This window comes from Branchiostoma lanceolatum, chromosome 1 (assembly GCF_035083965.1).
Source record: "Branchiostoma lanceolatum isolate klBraLanc5 chromosome 1, klBraLanc5.hap2, whole genome shotgun sequence".
NCBI classification, from domain to species: Eukaryota; Metazoa; Chordata; class Leptocardii; order Amphioxiformes; family Branchiostomatidae; genus Branchiostoma; species Branchiostoma lanceolatum.
This window is the reverse complement of record NC_089722.1, coordinates 18,366,757-18,391,201: the sequence shown is the minus strand read 5'-3', so window position 1 is coordinate 18,391,201 and position 24,445 is coordinate 18,366,757. Positions and strand designations below refer to the sequence as shown.

The 24,445-nt window shown below is 39.3% G+C and overlaps 2 protein-coding genes across 5 annotated transcripts in view; both read right to left on the bottom strand.

Annotated features, from left to right (window-relative positions):
* Positions 1-240: 240 nt before the first annotated feature.
* LOC136439158 (synaptic vesicle 2-related protein-like) lies at positions 241-11,424 on the bottom strand. Its single transcript, XM_066434398.1, has 14 exons — positions 11,149-11,424; positions 8,996-9,081; positions 8,395-8,565; positions 7,210-7,334; positions 6,673-6,736; positions 6,188-6,313; positions 5,398-5,529; positions 5,079-5,152; positions 3,964-4,040; positions 3,323-3,427; positions 2,759-2,870; positions 2,096-2,177; positions 1,083-1,172; positions 241-541 (listed from the first exon to the last, which is right to left on the bottom strand). Exons 1-14 carry the CDS (start codon positions 11,234-11,236, stop codon positions 392-394), a joined length of 1,482 nt encoding a protein of 493 aa, XP_066290495.1. The 5' UTR covers positions 11,237-11,424; the 3' UTR covers positions 241-391.
* A 463-nt stretch (positions 11,425-11,887) lies between these two features.
* Positions 11,888-24,445, bottom strand: part of LOC136439144 (synaptic vesicle 2-related protein-like) — a 30,240-nt gene continuing 17,682 nt past the window's right edge. For all 4 annotated transcript variants that reach the window (XM_066434355.1, XM_066434366.1, XM_066434385.1 and 1 more), the window contains 12 exons: positions 24,358-24,429; positions 23,803-23,927; positions 22,675-22,738; positions 22,116-22,241; positions 21,335-21,466; positions 20,372-20,445; positions 18,156-18,244; positions 17,357-17,464; positions 16,633-16,744; positions 15,632-15,713; positions 15,147-15,236; positions 11,888-14,303 (listed from right to left, as the gene is read on the bottom strand). In XM_066434355.1, coding sequence (XP_066290452.1) covers positions 14,154-14,303; positions 15,147-15,236; positions 15,632-15,713; positions 16,633-16,744; positions 17,357-17,464; positions 18,156-18,244; positions 20,372-20,445; positions 21,335-21,466; positions 22,116-22,241; positions 22,675-22,738; positions 23,803-23,927; positions 24,358-24,429 — 1,224 coding nt within the window. In that variant the 3' untranslated portion in view covers positions 11,888-14,153. The remainder of the gene's footprint in view (positions 14,304-15,146; positions 15,237-15,631; positions 15,714-16,632; positions 16,745-17,356; positions 17,465-18,155; positions 18,245-20,371; positions 20,446-21,334; positions 21,467-22,115; positions 22,242-22,674; positions 22,739-23,802; positions 23,928-24,357; positions 24,430-24,445) is intronic.

Below are 24,445 nucleotides of genomic sequence, written 5' to 3'. Positions count from 1 at the left end.
TATTAAAACGAATATTTATAGAATGACCCTTTTTAGAAACAAGGATTTGCTTGAAAGAAACAAGAAAATTAGCTTGGGAAATTTTGAAAATTCCCTTTTATTCATCTCTAAAAGACACATTTATTAACAAGAATCACTAGACTTTAAAGAAAATGCATTGTTCAACTTGAACCCAGCGCACTGCACCATAGGTTTCACTTCTGGTTCATGTGGGTATGGTACACTGTATGTAAACAAAACAGCTCTGAAAAGCTGCATGTTCCTCTTCGTTTAACAGCGTCTGTGTTGTCTGTTCATCAGTACCCTGTACATGTATGCTCCGTCTTTTGGTCTCTATGAAAACAGCGGCATAAAAGCTCAACAGTATGTTCATTGCTATGCCCTGCCAGTTTCATGGTGATTGTGGCTGTGTGGTCTGTCCAGTCTCCTGCATGCTCCGTCCTTTGGTCTCGATGGGGAGCAGCAAACAGGCAACAGCAGCCAGGAGACAGATGGTCCCGTACACAGATACAGTCAGGTGCACCGAGAACTTCAGCATTACCTGTAAACCAAATAACCTATTAGTAAGATACCATATGTTAAAAATATTTTAAGTATATCTATGAGATATATTGAATAGAAGATCTTTAAGATATTTATTGAATATGAGGGGTTTCATTATGTTGGTAAAACAACAACAAAGTTTTTTTTACACAAACGAGTGATATTTACATTGTGCTTAGTCGACAATTCAGTAACCTTCAGTCACTTTTCTTAGGGCAATACTAGTACTGGTGATACTACTGCAGTGTGAAGAATGTGGTCTCACCTAGCTGCAGTGTATTGTCCTGAGGAAGGTGACAGACGGTCACCGAAACGTTGGCTAGGTACATATATAGTACTTGGTTGTATCTGTTTAAACGACAGTTTTCAGCATCTCTATACTCTCTATTGTATGTTATGTATTTGTTTGCACACTGTAAGGGTAAAAGATAATGAAATTCTGTTTAGGATGAAATGTATTTTTCTGTGCAAATGAAAATAAATTGAACAATCTTTGGTGAAGTCATGTTCTTAAAGCACATTTGTATAATTTGAAATACCTGCGCAACAAAAGGGGTGAGAATGGCTCCTACTCTAGCCACAGCGCTGCATGTGCCTATTCCCAGAGCCCTCGTCATGGTGGGATAGACCTGAAATGATTCAAACAACATTTTACAGAAACAGAGTCAGAGCATAGAACCCGATACCTCTTCGTTCATCTATATCATCACACACACTGTGCAATCAATACCAACCAAAATTTACGGAGAAAAGTCCATTAGATGAATTTATCAACATGCGGGTCCTTTTCTCACAAGTCACCAATACATGAAAGACTGGTTTATTGCAGAATTTAATCGGTGACGTTGTATAGAGTCCATTCCAAGTCCAGGGTTTTATAATAATATTTGTAATAATTTTGAAAAATTTCTTATAAAAGAATATCTGACTGACAATTGTTCTACATTTTTCTAAAAGATTGAATATAAAAATATGAATTTATTTGAATTCAATCAGATAATTTAGAAATATTTTGAAAGTAACTGCACAAAAATCTCTGTATTTACAATAATTTCTAAACATGTGTGTGATTCTTTCACTTTTAGAAATATTTAAAAAAAATGGTAAAATGGTAATCCCCCCCCCCCCCCCATAAAAGTAGGTGCTAACCCGGCTCTTCTGTCTGCTTTTGTACATCTTTAGATTTCACTGCAGGACACTGTTGGGTCCTTTGTGGAGAGCTTTCTTCCCTATAAGTATAAAAGTTCTCACACAAATAATTACAATGGATTGAAAACATTAATTTTGTAAAGTATGACTATAACAACCCTTGCGGTGAATTGGAATCGACTCTAGTAATGTACAAATAACATAAGTTGCAATCTAGGTCTATTTTTCAACAATTCTAATTACTACATTTAATACTATATCGAATGAAACCTACAGTAATTATTAACCGGAACTATCATAAACGTCATGTCGCGTATGTCTAGGCTACTTTGCGACTTTACATTTGTCATAACTCATTTCGGAATAGTACACTTCCTTTTTTGAATGGCGCTATGAATGTTACCTCCGGCGTGTAAACAAAAGGAAGTTGAGACCCTCCGGATATAAAGGCTCGAGCTACGAAGATGAAGACGGTCAACCATGCCCTATAAAATGCGGAAAAAGAAGACGTAAAATTAAGTGATATCCAATTAATATCAAACCGGTTGTGTTTATTCTGCATAAGAGACAGTTGGAAAGTACAGATATGGTGAATTTTACATTCTTTCTTTGTGACATTCCACAACGTAAAATACAAATTTTGGGCTATATAATGATAGTACATGTATCTACAGTTTAAACGCTGTATGATGTTCTACCACCGAGCATTCATACTTTGGTGGACAAATGTCGTTTGACAGCTGATTTTGTCCTTTTTTTCTTTCATTTGTAACACAGGATACGGTAAGAAATTACGTGCCATAGAGATGATGATGAATATTCTTATCATGGAAGCTCATTTGTGTTGGTAGTAATCATAATACAATGCTTAACTTTCTTCCAACACTAAGGTATTCACGGATCGAATTTTCGACGACCACTGTCGCCTTTTTCAGGATCAATAATGACCAATCACTGCCGAGCGTAAACTCGCGAGAGTTACAGACACGTGACTTCGTTGACACGTGTCATTACGGATACGTGACGTCAGCAATATTCTTATTCAATATTCAATAAATATTCTTACCTTCCCGCACACGTGAGAAGCATAAAAGTAAACAGAGAAAATCCTGCCAACGCCAGAGCCATGGTTGGTTTTCTGGGCAGATAGGTCATAATCAGCATCAACAGAAAGGTGCCTGAAAACAACATACAAAAGTTAGAACCACTTATTTTGTCCCCACGTCTATCAAGCCCCTGTCACACTAGCTATACTTCTGCGTATATACAAGTCCGCATGAGTTGCGTATTAACATGTTTTTGGTTTAGGTTAAGTCTGCCGACGAATAGTTTCTTAGGTTCTATCACTAGGCTGCACAACGGCGGGTCAAAGTAGAAAACAACTTTTTCCCCGCAAACCTTACTTGAATAAAAAAAATGTTAATGCGCAACTCACGCGCACTTGAATATACGCACAAATGTGACAGGCCCTTAGACGGTGACCAATCAACGTTAAGAATTGAACTTGTATGAGCTATGACTTGAATATATATATATATAGATTGACTATGATTCATTATGTAATATTATAATTTGAAAGATAACAAAACACAGACACACAACTTACAAAATACAATTTGTTTTTTATTACCTGGAAGTTCAGCTAGTGTTGTAACGAATATGTTCATGTAGGCTTGGCCTGAGAGCTTGTTGCAGGCAGCATGACACGTGACCTGACTCTGATCCCGACCGGCTTCTGAAAAGGGGAATTCGAAATTAATGAAATTGCAAATTCAATGAGATACTAGTAGATGTCTTGATGTAACGTTATTTCCCACGACAGCTCTTCTGGTGACGTATTGGCGTACAAAATATCACATAATGATTATACCCAATTGTGTGGATGGGTGTTTAAAGGTGTTTGAAAAGGTAGCATCACACTTATGGTATTTGTCCATCGATGTCTCGCTATTGCATATGGCTTTGAGTAAATTTCCAGTTCTGTTGGACGTTTTTTCGTTTCTTTAAAAAGGTTTATGATGTCCCTATTTCATAATCACTACATCACAATTTTCCTCTGGTATTAGTTAGGAAAGTTTTATTCAAACGTATTTGTATTTATTCACAATGAGACGAGTCCTTACCCTGGGTCAGCCAAGGCAGCTCTCGCTGGTAGCAGCTAACCCACAAAAATACAGACGAACGTATAACTTAACCTACCACGTGTAACTTGATACATAACATGCCAGTAAAAAATACAATGAACGTAGAATGATTCAGTTAAAAACTTACCGCAAAAGTTGTCGCCTGATCGAAACAACTCTGTCGTCATCAATGCTATGCCGTAGTAGGACATTATAGCTGCTATCCTGGAAAAGAAAGAAACATGTCGAGTTTCAGTATCAGCTGAAATTTCAGCGTAATTTGAAACTTCCAAGTAGATATCGGTTGGCAAATCCAACTGCGCATACAGAACTTTGAGGTTGGAAGAGTCAGCCGTGGCTCTCGGTTTGCTTCTTTGTTTGTCTGTTTATTTATTTATTTATTTATTTCGATTTACCCCATTTGTGGAAGGATTGACATAACAGGTGAACTATCACCTATTCCAGATGTCATCCCAGACCGGACTGTAAGATTTGGACCATCGCACACCGGGGCATACCCCTACTCTTTTTCGAAAGGTGTGGTGGGTTCTTTAACGTGCGCGGGGTGTGGCTCTCCCCAAACACGGGACCTCCATTTAACGTCCTATCCGAGGGACGTCCCTAACCCTAAATGAGCTAGGTACTCATTTTACACCTGAGTGAAGTGAGGAAAGTCATGTTAAGTGCCTTTCCCAAGGGCACAACGTCGGGGCGCAAGTTCGGACATGTCTCTGGGCACAACCCGGGATAAGATCCCGGGTCCCATTGTTTGACAGCCGCGCGCTCTAAACTTGCGCCACACACGATGTTTCTTAAGTCAACGATCTTTCATTCGAATATCTGCTTGGAGATATGTCCCTAGTAGTCTGTTGTACCAAGCGATGTCATATACCCTTAAATGGTGAACTAGACATAAACCAATGTTAGTGATCCCCCTTATTCCCTTAATCAATCCCAGATATATCTCTCTCTCCTAAGGGGCCATTCGTCAGAGACGGTTGTCCAGCTGTCCATGGACAAATACTACACTTGTCTACTTTCAGCCAGTCTGTGCCTGGAATGCTGCAGTATCTGAACCTCCTGCTAGGGGGGGGGCAAAATCGCCATGTTCCTTCGGAATCTCAATAACTACCCACCTACCAATTTCTTACAAATCCAACCAAAGGATATTGTGTTATAATTACGAACACATATACACAACCAAAAACAGTACCTCCGTCAAAGGTCAGCCCTCTCGAAGGCAACAGGCGAATGAAAACGTACCATATAAACCACAGAAGAACGGTCGTCAGTCGGAGCTCTTTGGTGAATAAGTCTCTGAACTGTCCACGTTTCTCCTGCATAACAGAAGTGAACAAGATGTGATGGAAATGGTTACGAAACCTGCCGTTTGAAATCTTGTAGGTTGTCCCTGTTCCTGAGTCTTTGTTTTCATAAATACGTATTCTTGGATTATTTTTTTTTTAATTTATTTGTCATTCATGTGTGTAAACTACCTTATTTCCGTGTCATGTATGTCTTGTGTATTGTTTTTATAAAAAGGAGGCAGAATAATTTTTTTTAAGTGTTCTTGGATCCCTACCGTTACGACGGGGACGACGAGTTTACCCGGGGGCAAGGATGACTTGTTCTCTTGCGCAATCCTCTTCAGCGTCTGTCGTGCCTTCTCCTGCTGTCCGCCAGCAACGTGGTACCGGGCACTCTCTGGTATCCACTGTGGTGAGGTTTGAAAGAGTTAGCAGGTATACCTAGCCTTCTAAGAGGGTCCTGCGAGTCGTTTTGTTTTCCTGACGGCATATCATGCTCAGTTCTATTTTTCTACTCGGCACGGCAATAGAACTGATATACTACCAGAAATAAAGCCACTGTTGTGATGTATGAAAGAGTTAGCAGGAACACCTGGCCTCTAAGCAGGTTCGGTGATTGTATCTACTCTGATCATTCCACTCGGTTTCTACGTGGCTTGGCCACAAGATACCGAATCAGGCAATATAATTGATTTACAATCGTAGAGCTTGCTAAGAAATATGAGGGATGAAACTGTGTAGCTTGCTTGCTATGCAAGCCATTTACATCAGGGCCTTACAACCCATCCCAAACAGAGACGGGGGGCCGGGGGGGGGGGGGTGGCATAGATGCTCTGCAGCTTATGATCCACTGCTCACCGAGTCACATGTTCTATCTGCATAACGTGATGACTTATCCTTGACAAAGATTGTGGTTGGAGAGTCTAAAAGTTTGGTAGGTCTAATTTTCAGTTGGAAATTACAGTTAAACTTAGCTTCGGAATGCCAAAGGAACTTAATCTACAAAGGAGCACCGGACTGTTTTCAGTGTTACCAATGAGCTTTTCTGATCCCCCTTGTTCCTACCTTACACCACACAGCGACAACCAGAGAAGGAACTGCGGTGAAGACCAGCAACCATCTCCACCCCAAGGAAGGCAGGACGACGACAGCCAGTCCAACTTCCAAACAACTTCCTGCCGCCCAGAACAACTGGGGACAAAGAGATACGGGTTTAGGACTTTAAATATTTCATCTAACACAAGACAACTGTGACACTCGGTCACATTGGATAAAGTACGAATCTTCGACACAGAACCAGGTTTATTTACAACCCTCCCTACACACGAAACCCCACATAGGACCCTCTTCTGTTTGCAACATGATCCTCTAACAAGCCAACAAATCAATCTCATCCATTGCAACATTGAAAATGTATTACCTACTGCATTCGTTCTGGAATTGATAAAGACAACCGAATTTTGAATTAAGATTACGATTTACGATAACTAAAGTGAGAAAGTCTGATGGACGCATCCCAGACCCTGAGTATCTCTGAAGAATAAACTTACCAGCAAGAACATGACAGATTGTCCTCCCTGTCTCCTTGGAAAGAATTCCAGGCAGAGTGTACTTCTGTATGTACGGCAGATGCCACGGTTAGTGCTAGCATTAGTGTTAAAGTACACTGAACGTTAGAGTGTTTAAACACACTGAAACAAGACTTCATTAAAGTACTTACCCAAATTATGAATCGTAAACGTTCTGCTCCACCAGAAAGTCACAAGCGTCTAGTTAATAAAAATGTATCATTCTCTGTGCTGCCTAACGGATAGGGAACGGATAGGGAATGGTGTGCCAAACGGCTACTTCAGGGTGAAAAAAGGGGGTTGACCAGGTCAAACTCCTATAATTGCTGATTTTTATCAAAACGAATCCATTGCAATGTTTCTGTCCAAGCAATCGGCGTCATAACCATGTCATCCTCACAAATTTTATATTTTAACACCTCCATTTTGTGTGAAATATGCATAATGCATAAAACAGAAATAAGGCTTTTTTTATCTATAAACCAGTCTGTTTATTTCAATCGTCATTCAGAGACTTACGTTACAGTAAACGATGAAGTCCCGAATCCAACCAACACACGCAGCACTAGAAGCCAGCTGAAGGTGGGGGCAAATGCGCTGAGTATGCCGTAGAAGAATAGCCACAGAAATGCAGCCATCAGCGCCTGTAATACAAGATACGACCACGACTAGCTGTCAATACACTTTTGATTGACATTGTTAACATTCTACAAGTGCAACTATTTCCGTGCACAAAGTTAAGCGCTTACCAACAAGCTTTCGAGGAGAAAAAGTCTTATTAACTTTGTCATATTATGTACACAATTGTATCCATTTACGATAAGAGTTTGTATGGTGAAGTAAGATATAGTTAAGTTTGGAACTCTCCAACTCGAGTTGATATATTTGACACGTTCAAAATCACGTTGTTGTATGAATGGTGTAACAAGAATATTGTGGCGTTGTATATATGTGACAGCGATGTATATGCATTATAATACAGTTGTCAATAAACTGAAAAGAAAAAAAAGAAAAAGCTTTCGATCAATCCTTAGATCTTTCTAAAGTTGAAATGACCTAGCCTGGGTGCCATCCTATTTCTACCGGGGCTCCTACATTCGCTACCCTAAAAAAATAGGGTAGCGAATGTAGGAGCCCCGGTAGAAATAGGATGGTACCCAGGCTAGAAATGACCCGCTGTCTAGTAAATAAAAGTATCTAACGTGACATAAACGGAAGTGTGACGTCAGCAACAGGTCAAAGGTGACGGGAAGTCGGTATCGCCCCCCGTCTCTGTTGACGGATGGTCGACGTCACAATTCCATTCAGGTCACGTGACATAGCTTTTGGGTCATTTCAACTTGATAAGGTTCAGGGGACTGATCGAAATCTTGTATTTTATTTCTTGGGCTTTAATTTTTGTAAGAAAATATAGAATATTTAAGAATTCATTTGCTCGTTGTGGATTAAAAGAAACCATTCGTCTGAATTAGAATTTGTGTTTGTAAAGTCTGGCCAATGATATTGCTAACAACATATTTTTCTGTAGTGCCCTATATCTACAGGATGTGGATCATTACTTATCTCAAGACACATTGTGTTTCGTGAATAAGCACTGCCGATGTATACCACAGACTTGGAATAACATATTATGGGTTGCTATCATTCAACATCTGAAGAGACATCAATAGGTTACTCCTCGAAAGTATCTTAACAACAACTAACCGTCCTCCTGCCATATTTATCAGCGAACTTCCCCCATACATAGGCACCGATCATGATCCCGATGAAAATTGATGTAGAGAGGAATGCCTGGTGCCAGCTGCTGAGGTGCCATTCACATTGTAGCTCTGACGACAGGACTGTGATGATCATGATTTCCATCGCAATCGCCATCTGAAAAGATTTTGAACCCAAAGTTTTGAAAATTAACTAGTGATTAGTTCTATTTTCATGTATTCTTGAGTCACATATCTGAGAAACCATCCTCTTAAGCTGCATGTTACCAGGCCAGCAAATCGAACAACTTTTTCAATGAATAAGAACTAAGGTCTGAATTATACGAAATTGCACCACCAAAGAGACTATGATTCTTTCAGCAACTGCGCTGCGACCGCTAAGCGACGAAAATCAGGTGAAATCAGAGATATGACAGATTGCTTAACGAATTTCATACCATATATAGTATAGAACTAACCTCTTATTTCTTAAATCTTATGTGTGTTGTTGTCTTTTAAACCACACTTCTACATCTGTCATCATATTCCAATTATGAAATTGAAAAGGTTCACACAAATCCATTTTATTCCTCGCCAGTGATACTCACATATGCCAATCCACACCACAGATACAGCTTGATCTGAAACCTGCCGAACCCCAACTCCTCCACCGCATCCTCTACTGTGAATGTATCTAGAATGTAAAGATATTCGAAAATATGGTTTTAACTTGGTAGTTAATGCATTTTATGGTAGGTAATGCATTTCAACTACGCAATGGTCTTTTTTTGTAACTATTGTTCGAATCACAGTGAACATGGGTGGTCTGACAGCCATTTTTAACTGGTCTCAGTTCCCACTGCCAGCTTGGGACGCTGTACATAGCGAAATATACGAAATATATGGTGTTATAATGATAATAATAGACATGGTACAGACATAGTATCAATTCATCGCCGTGATAGTCAACAACGACTTCCCTGTATAAGCCGGTTCATGGTTTGTAATGCGTATGTGCAAGACCAAAGGTAAAGGCCTAACTTTCGTAGCAGTTCTTTTCTAGACCATGCGTAACAAAAACATGCACATGTTCAGACATTTGTGTTGAGTCTAGGCGCCTTCAACTTTGTATTTCCCACAATGATTGATTTTTTGTTGTTGATTTATGGTCAAACATTAACAAAATTAGATCAAGTACATAGATTTCTGTTTTAAAAAGGCATACAGCCTAACCCGATATTAGACCGAATCAGATTCCGATGCAGACAACTTCTAATAGAAGTATGTTAATTACTTGATTAGACGCCCTGAACACAATTTGTTCATACTGATCCATGAGCGCTAACGGATAGAATGATGTGCTATCATCATTGTATGTCAGCTATAATGATGAATGTCCAGTTTCTGGCATTTCCAAGTGATTAATATTGGTATCAGGACAACTCGGCCCCTGGGACAACTCGGCCCCTAGCCATTCAGGACAACTCGGCACCTAGCTCAGGACAACTCAGCACCGAGCCCCAAAACTGGCATATAGATCAGCTAACAGAACAGAACAGAACAGAAACTTTTTAAAATCCATGTGAGGAATAAAACATGTTTAACTGCCAAACATTTCGTCTAAAAAAAATAGGAAATTATGGAACCCTGCAGGTCACTTCGCCAGAACGCTTGAATATCAATAAGGAAGTTTTATCATCGATTGTCTCGACGCGTTTTGAAAGCCTACAAACTGTTAAAATCTATGACCAACAAAACAGAATGAACTGCTATACATTTAGTTTCATCGGTAATAAGTTATAAGCACTTTCATAACAGAACATGAGCGTAGCGAGTTCGTGAAAGAGCGTCGAAAATACCCAAAAAATGGCGTCGCCGTACCGGCCCGCAACATGTTTTTGACGGTCTTGTAACGTTTGAGACTTACGAGAGAAAAAAAATGCTTATGTATGGACTGAGTTTTGTTTCTTAAAATTCTTATTCCACTTATCAGCCTGTCAGATCGGTAGAATTGTCATTCTTCGAGCCCCAAATACACTTATCATGCACTGAGTAATTGGTGCAGGGTTGTCCTGAGCTTGGTGCCGAGTTGTCTTGAATGGCCAGGGGCCGAGTTGTCCCAGGGGCCGAGTTGTCTCGGAATCATTAATATTGAGTTTCATTTGCAAGTTCTTGCCCGAGCCTAATTGTAACAGGGATCTCTCAAGAATAATACTCTCTACGATAGCAAATAAACAAACGTCCTATAATAATTGTAAACAGACCTACATCATATCTTATCTGCTATATAATCATTTAATTTTTCCTGTCAACGTTTCCGCAACCGTTCGGCTAGCCTGATCTCATGAAGCCCTGGCAAATAGCCGAGAGCTGGCAGAGAAAACCACAGGTCGTGGTTGTTTTAATTATACGTTTATTTACAAGCTCATGGAAGAAAGCTAATTGCAAATATGTAGAGTTACTTGGGGATTATACATTTGGTAGAGACATTGGGAAATATACATGTGAGTGGCATTATGATAACAACAGACTAGTTCAAACAGAACTGCAACTAGTGTTGGCTACAATGTACGTCTGAACGAGTTGGATTTCAAGTGGCTTCTTGTTCAAAAGCAGAGGAAGACGAAGAGTCCCACTTTTTTTGCCATTTGTGGGTTCTATGATTTGAAGAGAGAGTGGCTTTCCGTCCGTCCGTGAGTGGAGGAAAGTAGGTCGAATCGATTAACCCACCGGATGACACAATTTACGGATATAAACATACCTCTTGTTTGACCCTTTCGATGTCCTGTGGCTGTCAATGGAATTCTCTCGGAGTCCTTACACTGTGTTGGCTTCGATGATCTAACCATTGCATGCGGCGATGCTTTCGAAGCGGTAAAGCTTAGACGGAGCTGGTGTAACGACGGAATGACAACGAGATACACGTCATGCGGTTGCGAGATTTGGGTGAGACAATTAAATTGTCTGCTCACTGAGCTTCTGAATGAAAACAGTAGCGATGCGGTCTTTCCTGTTCTGCGGGTTTGTAACCAGATGAAATAAACTGTCCCGATATCATTGATACCTTGTGTGAGAAAACGTTATGGTGAAACGTAAGGTAAGGTAAAAGAAAATGTATTCAACGCTAGCGGACGACGTCAGACTTTGTCACGGATTATGGATTGATACATCGATTGATTCATCAGGCAGTCTCTGCCAGATAAGTCCTAGAAATACATTTGTGTTTCCGATAACCCGACCGATCCTAGCAAAATCGGCCAACCCTAGCTAGCCTTTTTTGTTGTTGTCGACAGCAGGCAAGGAATACAAAGTTTCCGATTTGATATGTAGAATTCAAAACTGATTTCCTGCATTCCACACTTAGTTAACAGATTGAAGCTTTCAAAGGTTGATGTAAGAACATGTAGTCATCATTGTTACAGCATTTCTTTGTTAAGTTTGTCCTTGTACAATGTATATCGCTGAAACCCTTGTCCCCTACACCGCCCCAAAACACGATGTTGATGTTTGCAATACACTCTGTTTATTTTCGGAGACTTTAATCATATTAGAAACTAATATGAGCTGCCTGGACATGGGAATACATAGTAGCTCGACATTGGCTAAACAATTCAGTTAACAACATTTCACAATATTTTGAGAATTGTGATAGACACGCATTGTTTCTCTTCATTCAATACAAGTAGAACTGGACATAATGATGCTGATCTTAATTTCCTTACGTTTCAAAGCCACACCAATTTATTTTCCTATTTCTCAGACATTTTTAAGCAAAAATTCCACAAGAGGACTAAACTTTTGTGTACCAAGGTACATATTTCCCCTCTGACTCAGTTTTCGTGTTGAAATTCTTCAGCACTAGATTTTTCAATCCCGGAACCAGGAAATTGAATTGGTGCAGCCTAACCAATTCAAATCTTGTACCAAAATGTGGCCACAGTACGTTCCCCATGTTTCTTCCTCGATGACCCACACTATGCATGTATTTTCAGGGTCTGTAAGACAAGGTAATGTGGTAGTAAGAAATATAACATTTCTAACACGTATTGTCTTAAGATTTGTTGAAGTCATTGATAATCAAAACAAAGTTTCTACTCGATTGTGCATAAATTCTTCATATTTTGTTTCGAACAGATAAACTTCACAGTCAATACACACCTTCTACATTAACAATAGACATGGATTTATCACTAATACTTTCTAAACCTTCATTTTCACCACTTCATTACTACATATCTAAAATATCTTTTTTTTTTTCTTCCCATAACTATACAGATATCGTGTAGCTAGTTTGGATTTCATACATTTTCGTAGTTTGTCATGTTTATTCCTCTCTGTATAGACAACATTACTTCTCAACATATACAATCACATGACTTTTATATACATTCCATCACATGTAGTCACTGTATTCGGTTCTTCTTATATTACAACATTTTGACATAAAAAACACATTTCAAGTTTCATAAGTTATAATATTTTTCTCAGACATGGTCTATTCAATGGCTCAATGACAAAATCAAGAGGTAGAAAGATCCAAAATATACATACATCGTGTAGCATTACCTTTACAAGGAAAGGCGGGGAAGGCAGGACGATCTTCACAAGTCTTGTCCTAGTCTCGTGTTCTCGCGAGACTAGGTCATTCCGTGATCAAGATGTACAGTAGACATCGAAAATTTGGAGGTGCATATCTCGTTACCTTTTATAAGTCACTGATTGATGAATTTTCTTGTAACCTTTACAAGGAAGCATTGAGTTACCAGGTAAACTACTTTGTTCTCTGCATGATAGTCATACCATGAAATATATGCAGCTGAGTGCAGTGGACTTCTTCAAATTGCCTGCCCCCATTTACAAATGTGTAACGTCACTAAGTATGATTGTACGATGTTGTAAAATACCAAATACTTTCTCCATGATTTGGTAAGCAAAGTACAACTACTGGTACACTGCTAAATCTTAGTGACAATGTAAGATGACAACCACATCAAAACTATCTTTCTTTTGCCTTCATGTAGTTGTACAATTCCTTTGTCTAATTATAAATGTCGTTATTCATAATTGTTGTCTAATCTACTGGATAAAAAGAAGCTACAGTTGAAGTTACATTTGCAGAAGCGTTGTGAAAAGCTTTATAAAAGCAAAATGATTTGAAGAAGATTCTTTGACTGAAAATTTTAAACAACCAACGGTGCTATCTTTATTTTTCCATTTCATGAAAAAAAAAGATACAGCTTTGTGTCATATCACGACAAGAACACTGCGCTGAATATTTTCAAAAAAAGTTAAATGTAGAGTTCAATATCTGCTGCAATTTCCAAGCAATTGCTGTAAACTGTTACTGTCAAAAATGCTGAGTAGCAAACTATTTTTTTGTTCTGAAACCCTATACTTAAGTATATAGTGACATTGAAACAGCAATGCTTATTCTGTCATTTTGCTCTGAAAATTGAAACAGCAAATGGTTATTTCTTTGCCCTAAGAATAATATCTTGAGAACCTATAAAAAATCAGAACTGTTGATTATCCTCATCCCTTTTATCAAGCTTGCCTCAATAAACCAAAACGTCATGATTCTTAATGCTTTCTGTGAACTATTTTCCTTTAAATGTTTGCTTTCATGATGATGCAAAATCTTTTATCAAGTTCAAAATCTAGGGAAACCTAAAGCTCCATAGCAATAAATAAATACACAAAAACAAAGCAAAAACAGCCAGCTCCAGAATGTGCACATTTCGTCTGTAGGTCTATCTCCTGCCATTTTCACCGAGGTTGTGGCTGTGTGGTCTGTCCAGTCTCCTGCATGCTCCGTCCTTTGGTCTCGATGGGGAGCAGCAAACAGGCAACAGCAGCCAGGAGACAGATGGTCCCGTACACAGAGACTGTCAGGTAGATGGAGGATTTCAGCATCACCTGAGGTTTATTGGAAAGAAATCGTTGTTAGAACAAGTTTGACGGAAGTTAACTGCATGGTTTTTGCTTAGAGAATTTGACGTCATGCAGACACCATGTTTTTGCTTTCGTTTTCCAGTTACTAACATCAGGTCTGTGCCTACGTCTACTATATAATTGTTTTTGATAGTGTTTCATGGTCAAAATTGCATTCAAACCCAAAAGAAATGGAATGCTTCAATGGCCCATACCTTCACCAAGGAACTTGATTAGATACTGTGAAAATCACCTAATTTGCCTAATATATGACTCAAAATGCTCACTTTTTCATATCTTGCAACTGTCAGAAATATGACATTTCCAGCAGTTACCAAATACTCAGTGCAGCCTTTGCTCATTCGATATGCAAACATGTCTTATTTGCATAATGCCTTTGAATTCGTTATCTCCAGATTCTTTCAAAATTACACATGTTGCAAATACTCAAAGTTTTTCCCCTCTTTGGGACACTGTTGTAGGATTTCCTCATTGATTATGGAAACAATGTCCAAATTTACATAATCTATGTCTGTTAATACAAATCTTATCTAACCTACATGCGTCACTAGTATGAATATCAAACCTTTTACTACAAGGGTATTATAAAATTTCCCAAAGTGCGGATGCACGCACGTACGCACGCACGCACGCACGCACACAAGCACACACACACACACACACACACACAAATATATAGAAGAACTTTATTTCACAACAACTATACATCATACAATGTGTGGCAACAACTATTCTCTATATATGTATACTTACTTATATATATATATATATATATATATATATATATACATCTAATTAGAAACTAACCTGTGCAACAAAAGGGGTGAGCAGTGCTCCCAGGCGGGCAACTCCGCTGCAGGTTCCCAGCCCAAGGGCTCTTGTTGTTGTGGGGTAGATCTAAAAAGAAAAATGTATATACTTTCGAAACAGAATGTCATCATCCCGTTAAGCGAAACATACACAATTTGAAGTCTGGATCTTCTAGTAGACAAACACAGCTTTTGTGTACAACAGGAAAATATTTCCACTGTGATATGGTACTGGGATTCATACAGGGCTGTCTCCAGGACAAGAATATCACCCCATCCCTTACCAAAGTCTAAATATCATGACATGAAATTGATGAAAATGTATTTTTAAGCTTAAAATGACGGATTTAACTAGGAGAATTAGCAACATGGGCTCCAAAACAATGAATGGGACAGAAAAAAAAATTAAAGTTGAAGACAGCCCTGGTTTCTGGAATATAGTAAGGCAAAATACAACAAAAAATAGACACCATTTCCACTTACCTCTGGAGTGTAGACATACGCAGCCTGGAATGCTCCAGAAATAAAGGCTCTCCCAATGAAGATAAAGATGGTCAACCATGTTCTGGATAAACAGAAAAGATGTCAAGTTAGAAATATGTTCTGTGTATGTTGTTACCATCCCTGGTACTAAACTATCATCACACACTGTCCCTAGTCCTGAAGTGCCATCACACACTGTCCTTGGTGCTAATCTACCATCACATACTCTCCCTGGTACTGAACTACCATCACACACTGCCCCTGGTGCTGAACTACCATCGCATACTCTCCCTGGTACTGATCTATCATCACACACTGTCCCTGGTGCTGAACTACCATATCACACTGTCCCTGGTCCTGAACTACCATCACACACTGTCCTTGGTGCTAATCTACCATCGCATACTCTCCCTGGTACTGATCTATCATCACACACTGCCCCTGGTGCTGAACTACCATCACACACTGTCCCTGGTGCTGACCTACCATATCACACACTGCCCCTGGTACTGAACTATCACCACACACTGTCCCTGGTGCTGAACTACCATCACACACTGCCCCTGGTGCTGAACTACCATCACATACTGTCCCTGGTACTGAAGTGCCATCACATACTGCACCTGGTGCTAATCTACCATCGCATACTCTCCCTGGTACTGATCTATCACCACACACTGCCCCTGGTGCTGAACTACCATCACATACTGTCCCTGGTACTGAAGTGCCATCACACAGTATCCCTGGTACTGAACTACCATCACATACTGTCCCTGGTACTGAACTACCATCACACACTGAACCTGGTACTGAACTTTCAATTTGACCTTCATGGAGTGAGGAAAGCCATCCCTTTCTTTCCCAAGGACACAATGTCTAACAAGGAAAAATGAACATGTGAACTCTCAATTGTGCCTTCACAAACCTACCTACTTAGCTATTTGATGCCACTAAGCGATGACTGCTTCACCTTTTTAATTCTTATCATCTTAACATCTTACCTTCCACCACAAGTAAGGAGTAGGAATGTGAAGAAGGAGAAGACAACAAACTCCAAGGCCATGGTACGCTTCCTTCCTAACCACTCTATGATCAGCATGGTTACTAACAGTCCTGGGAAGGAGAAAAATGAATGAAATAGTAAGCATATCATTTTACTGCAGACTAATATAAATGCTTGTAGCTTTGTACAGCTTAACCATATGTATCTGATCTTTTGTGGAAAAAATGTATATCACACAACCAATTCATAGACTGCCAGCATAGTTCAAAATCACAAAGTCTCCATATATCTTTTATCACAAAATGAAAATCTTGAGATTTAATTTGTGCTAAATCTGGAGATGAAATGTTTATCCTAATCTTGAGATGCTTTTGAACAATCTCAAGATGCTTTGAAAACAATCTCAATATAGTTTTCAAAAATCTCAATATACTTTTAAAGGATGTCAAGATGTCTGGAAAAGACTTCAAAATGATGTGAAATTATCTCTATATCTATAAGTCAACCCCTACCTAAGATTGGTTTAAAACAATTTAAAATAGTTCATTTTCAAATTTCAAGATAGTTCTAAAGAAATCTCAAGATAGTTTGAAAAATCTCAAGATACTTTCAAAGGATGACAAGCTGTTTGGAAAAGACTTAAAAATGCTTTGAAACTATCTCAAGAGGCTACAGATTGTCTCCTGTGCTTATTGAGGCCATATCATGAGTTGAATGTCTACCTGGGAACTCTGCTACTGTTGTCCACAGCAAGTCTGTGTAGTCTTTCCTATTGAGATACTTGCAGCCTGCATAACACTTAAACAAGGCGTGGTCTTTTTGGTTTGCACCTGAAGAAATTTGTCAAAAGTAGTTCAGTGTTTAGTAGACAGCTGAAACAAATCAACTAGGCATGGATGTAATCTAAACCCTTTGGGATAATAGGGTTAAAATTCTGTCAATCTTAGGTACAACACAGGCATCAAAATTCATTTTTGGGAAAAGGTGCACTGGTGCATCTAACCTCAAAAATGCATAGTTTGCGTGCAAAACAATTGATTGACAATATACAGTAGAACATCAGCAATGCCTAATTACAAAGTTAACCTTACTGCCTCCCTTCAGAGCTTCAGTCTATAATTCTATTGCTAGCTAAAATGTAATACATCGAGGTACGTTGATGAAGGTTAGACATCCAGGTAATAAGATACGCCAAAAATAATTACTCAAGCAACTGGATAAGATTTTGAAACAGTCAGTTTTTGACTGTTTCAAAATCTTATCCAGTTGCTTGAGTAATTATTTTTGGCATAATACATCAAGGGTTTTAGTTTTTTTTGAACGTGAAGAATAGGCTTGTGTACGTGTACAATCATAGTACTTACAATATCATGTATGTCTTAACAGGCACTTGTACACCTATATATATATCTGTGTAACAAGTAGCAACTACTTGTTAGACGGATATATAGGTCAAGTGCATAGGTCTAATTTTGGGTTCACCCAGTGTTTTGGACAAAAAATGAGTAGAAACTCCCTTACTGCAGAAGTTAGCATCTCCTGAGTCTTCGGCCTGGAACAGTTCAGTTGTCATCAACACGATCCCGTAGTAGGAGAAGGCATTGGCAAACCTGTCGAGTTCGGACATGAAGGAAAGTATGTAAAACGCAGTGTAGGAGAAGGCATTGGCAAACCTGTCAAGTTAGGACATGAAGGAAAGTTTGTGAAACGCAGTGTAGGAGAAGGTATTGGCAAACCTGTTGAGTTAGAACATGAAGGAAAGTATGTAAAACGTAGTATAGGAGAAGGCATTGGCAAACCTGTCAAGTTAGGACATGAAGGAAAGTTTGTGAAACGCAGTGTAGGAGAAGGTATTGGCAAACCTGTCAAGTTAGAACATGAAGGAAAGTATGTAAAACGTAGTATAGGAGAAGGCATTGGCAAACCTGTCAAGTTAGGACATGAAGGAAAGTTTGTGAAACGCAGTGTAGGAGAAGGTATTGGCAAACCTGTTGAGTTAGAACATGAAGGAAAGTATGTAAAACGTAGTATAGGAGAAGGCATTGGCAAACCTGTTGAGTTAGAACATGAAGGAAAGTATGTAAAACGTAGTATAGGAGAAGGCATTGGCAAACCTGTCAAGTTAGGATATGAAGGAAAGTATGTGAAACGCAGTGTAGGAGAAGGCATTGGCAAACCTGTCGAGTTAGGATATGAAGGAAAGTTTGTGAAACGCAGTGTAGGAGAAGGCATTGGCAAACCTGTCAAGTTAGAACATGAAGGAAAGTATGTAAAACGTAGTATAGGAGAAGGCATTGGCAAACCTGTCGAGTTAGGATATGAAGGAAAGTTTGTGAAACGCAGTGTAGGAGAAGGCATTGGCAAACCTGTTGAGTTAGAACATGAAGGAAAGTATGTAAAACGTAGTATAGGAGAAGGCATTGGCAAACCTGTCGAGTTAGGATATGAAGGAAAGTTTGTGAAACGCAGTGTAGGAGAAGGTATTGGCAAACCTGTTGAGTTAGAACATGAAGGAAAGTATGTAAAACGTAGTATAGGAGAAGGCATTGGCAAACCTGTCGAGTTAGGATATGAAGGAAAGTATGTGAAACGCAGTGTAGGAGAAGGCATTGGCAAACCTGTCGAGTTAGGATATGAAGGAAAGTTTGTGAAACGCAGTGTAGGAGAAGGCATTGGCAAACCTGTCAAGTTAGAACTTGAAGGAAAGTATGTAAAACGTAGTATAGGAGAAGGCATTGGCAAACCTGTCAAGTTAGGATATGAAGGAAAGTTTGTGAAACGCAGTGTAGGAGAAGGTATTGGCAAACCTGTCAAGTTAGAACATGAAGGAAAGTATGTAAAACGTAGTATAGGAGAAGGCATTGGCAAACCTGTCGAGTTAGGATATGAAGGAAAGTTTGTGAAACGCAGTGTAGGAGAAGGCATTGGCAAACCTGTCAAGTTAGGACATGAAGGAAAGTATGTGAAACGCAGTGTAGGAGAAAGCATTGGCAAACCTGTTGAGTTAGGATATGAAGGAAAGTATGTAAAACGTAGTATAGGAGAAGGCATTGGCAAACCTGTCAAGTTAGGACATGAAGGAAAGTATGTGAAACGCAGTGTAGGAGAAGGTATTGGCAAACCTGTTGAGTTAGGATATGAAGGAAAGTTTGTGAAACGCAGTGTAGGAGAAGGCATTGGCAAACCTGTTGAGTTAGAACATGAAGGAAAGTATGTAAAACGTAGTATAGGAGAAGGCATTGGCAAACCTGTCAAGTTAGGACATGAAGGAAAGTATGTGAAACGCAGTGTAGGAGAAGGTATTGGCAAACCTGTTGAGTTAGGATATGAAGGAAAGTTTGTGAAACGCAGTGTAGGAGAAGGCATTGGCAAACCTGTTGAGTTAGAACATGAAGGAAAGTATGTAAAACGTAGTATAGGAGAAGGCATTGGCAAACCTGTCGAGTTAGGATATGAAGGAAAGTATGTGAAACGAAGTGTAGGAGAAAGCATTGGCAAACCTGTCGAGTTAGAACATGAAGCAAAGACTGAAAAATGTGATCCTCTATAATTATCAAGTCTTCTAAAAGTGCAAAGCCACACCAATCTGATTTCATGGTTCTCAGTCCTAAAACAAATAATCCAAACTTTAAGCTGTATTTCTTTGTGACAATATGTCAAGAAAATATACAAAACATTTTACTGCTGAGAAAACTTCAGTGCCATTTCAACAGTAATTTTCCAAGAGCAGGACTCACCATATAAACCACAGCAGAACAGTTGTGAGTCTGAGTTGGGGGGTGAACAAGTCCTTAAACTGCCCCCTTTTCTCCTGTAAAGATAAAGACAAGGTTGTCAAACATATTTCAATCAATTATTGCATAATTATATGCTGTAGCTCAACTGGTAGCAGCCTCACAGTTGAGCTCCTGGTTCCAATTCGTTAGTTGGTAACTGGGAGACCCTGGTTCAATCCTAGGGAGGGCATCCCAGTCAGGGCTGCATCCATCTTTCAGAAGGGACGCAAAATGGGGGTCCTGTTTCAAAGGAGGTGCCACGATCACTTTAAAAGAGGAAGGGCTAGCAACCCGGGACTCCCTGCAAAAAATATACTCTGCTACAAAAACAGCAGGTAAACTTGCTAACCTATGTGCCACTAGGCAGGTGGACAACAATCATCAGCAACAAACTGTGTCATGACACAGCATATTCTGCCAATGAGGTTTAATGCCCAGCAATATTGGGATAACAAATCAAGATAAAATTCTGAAGAAGACCCTGATCTGTAGAAAGCTGTTGCAACTGAATGTAGAAGGCAATAACACGGTGTATTTTATATCACCTGAGGTACCAGCGCGGATCGCCCACAGCCAAAACTTGCAAGACCGTGAGCCAGAAACCGAAGGCGATGCAGAATATGCCGTGTTGCATTTTATCTATGTCATTCCACACAAAAAAAAACATTTCAATGCCAAATGTGCCTGAAGTTGAGAGAACTTTGTGTGCTCAAACAAAAAATTGCAATTCCAATGTCCGAATCCGGTATTCAAATTTTTACAGCAGCGCAACCAGCGCACACGGAGCATGCATGAATTATTTGATGGACACCCATGCAATATGACTTTGAAGCCTGGGCAATACGGTACAATATACATGTAGACCTGTCTGGAACACCCGTATCAAACACTAACCCTACCCAGATGTGACATAAAAGGTCTCACTGTATTCTCTGGCAGCACCAGTTTCCCCAGGGGCATGGGGGAGTTGTTCTCCAGGGCGATCTTCTTCAGCGTGTTCTGTGCCTTCTCAGACTCCCCACACGCCACGTGGTATCGGGCACTTTCTGGCAACCACTGCAGGAGGACACAGGCATGATAGAAAAAATGGTCATTTGATGGTTTATTTGTTTGCTTGTGGAAGCCTTCATTAGACAAGTGTTAATGAACAATGCTATGATCTTTATTTGTAGGTATTACTAAGCAAATATCATAGTGACTATTGCCAGAAATTCATTATTGTCTTGCAGTACCACCTTTAACAGCTAGTTGGCAGTGTTGTCCCCAACCAATCACTGTGTCAACCATTAATACAGACCTTCCTCTCAGACTCTGTTTTCCAATCTAGCAATATTTTCATAACCCAAGAACCAAGACATTAAATTTGTGTAGCATAATGTCTTGGATTACACCTAAACATATACTGTAACAGAAGAATACACTGTAACCTCCATTAATCCGCCAGGTTACATAAATCCACCACTTTGAAAAACAGTGGGTTTGAGATACCTCTAGTGCAGCACCCCACGAGTATGCACAGTTCAGATATACAGGAGTCCATTATACTGGGGGATGTTGGGTTGGGGATCTGTTTGGATATATCTTTTCAGGGCGGCAGGATTATTTACATACCCTCTGGAATTATGTTTAATTCAGTAGATGCTACATGTAGATTAAAAAGAATATCGCTGTTCGCTTCATGATGTTACAAAAATGTATTGCTTACCTTGCAGCTTATAGCAAATATGAGACAGGGTATTGCAGAGAAGATGAGGAGCCACCTCCAGCCCAGCGTTGGCATGACTACCAGCGCCAGAACAACCTCTATACACGTCCCGATGGCCCAGAAGATCTGGAAACACGGGGGAACGGAAATACAATTGTTGTGAGTTATACAAGCCATACATGTATGTTACCCAGTTACGCCATGCCAATTCATTCTTATTGACTTATGGTCAAATGTCAACCTTTTAAACAGCAGAAATACACTTTGAACTACGCAAAATAATGATGGTCATATTTCAACCTTTTAAACAGAAAAAAATACATTTTGAACTGCTCAAGATGATAATGGTAAAATTTCAACCTTTTATCAGAAAAATACATTTTGAACTGCTCAAGATGATAATGGTAAAATTTCAACTTTCTAAACTGCAAAAAAATACATTTTGAACTGCTGAAGATAAAGATGGTCAAATTTCAACCGTTTAAACAGCAAAAATACATTTTGAACTGCTCAAGATAAAAACTGTGTCAAATATGAATAAAGTAAGATAAATCTGTACCTCGAGGAAGACCACACATTGTGCCCTCTGTTTCCGCGGTAAGAATTCAGCGTACAGTGTGACTCTGGAAATAAAAAGTATACAATACTCAAGAATTGCTTTTAACTTAAGGTAATACTTGAGTCTGTCTGTCTGTTTGTGCTCCTGTATTTCTGACATATGTGAAGTGTCTGCCATCTCTGATTGCCTTGGAATGATAATTTTCATTTAAAAAGACCACTGTGTATTTTTCGTTTACACCAAAATCTCCATGCTGTATAGACACAACAACATTTTCAACTGGTCTCTCTTCCACCATTTTGATAGCAAAGTCCTTAACATTGTATCCAGAACAGTTCAACATGAATAATTCATACTACACCATCACACATTTGTACAGTTGGATTGGCCCTGGTGATTATGTTATTAAATGTGATGCCTGATGGCTCATGATGACCTATAATGACGTCTCCATAGCAACAAACAGGGCACCGCGGCATCAGTGAGTCTTAAAGGGATGAGTCATTTACTATATCTAAATGTGGTTGGAAGGGTAAATGGCACTAGGTACTGTAAATACATTTAAGTTTGCATGGTTTTTATTTTGCGCTAATGCAAAAATTAATGCAGAGTTCACTGTGGTTTTAATTCGTGGCACTGCTATTATTAAGTAACATACTCCTACAGTGTTGGTCAAAAATGTTTGCGGTGGAAATGCAAAGTTAAAACATAAAAATGCAAATATTTGACAGACATGCAGGCACTCTCTCATTGGTCAAACCGCTAATTGTGATGGACAGTCAGGATCAGTCTATTCATCAGGGCTTGGATTTTCTACCAGGTCTCACCACACAACGACATCGTATCTTTTCTCCTTAATGTCAATATGTAATGGTATAATGTTATTGAAACTTACTTTCAATGTGTAGGAATGACAAGAAATTGGATTTATCTAAGTTTCAAGCCTCATAAAATGCTCTGGATGCCTTTAAATAAAATGCAGCATCAGCAATCCTGAAGGTGTTCAAAACATTATCAAAACATCTCGTTAGCACCTTTTGTTTCAGTGAGAGTCTTGGGGTACTCTGCAGAAGTTTTAGAGTTCTTGTCTTGAAAAAAAGCAGAAATAAAGGGACAAAAATGACTCACGACTGCGGCACTCCTCCGATGCCAAACCCAACGATCCCTCGTAGCAGCACTATCCAGATGTAAGTAGGGGAGAACGCACTCAGGATTCCAAAGTACAAAATCCACACCGCCGCAAAGAACAAACCCTAGGAGAGAGGGTTCAACCCAGGTCACATATGGATATTTGGAAATTACACTATAGTACAACTCTCAATAGTATCCAGCTTTTCTGCACTAGAAATAGCAGCATCTTTTACATGATATAAGATTGATCTAAATATCTAGAGCTGTCAAAAGTTCAATGTGGAATAGCCAGTGGACTTTCGAATTTTAATTCATTTTGGGAAAATAGGTGCACCTAGCCTATAAATCAAGGTGAGGAGAGAAAAATCATTTTGTGGTGGGAGAAAAAAGGATTGAAACAATGTACAATGATCATATAAAGGTCACTGACAGACATATTCGAAGTGCAATAAATTTGCCACAGAGAGTTCATGGCAAAAAACGCAAGAAAGGAATTTCAAAAGGCTGAAGTAACTTTCAGTACAAAGTGGAATGAAAGCTACTATTACTTACCAGCCTGCGGCCGTATCTGTCACAGATGTTTCCCCACATAGATGAACTCACCATCATGCCAACAAACACAATCTGCAGGAGGAAATAA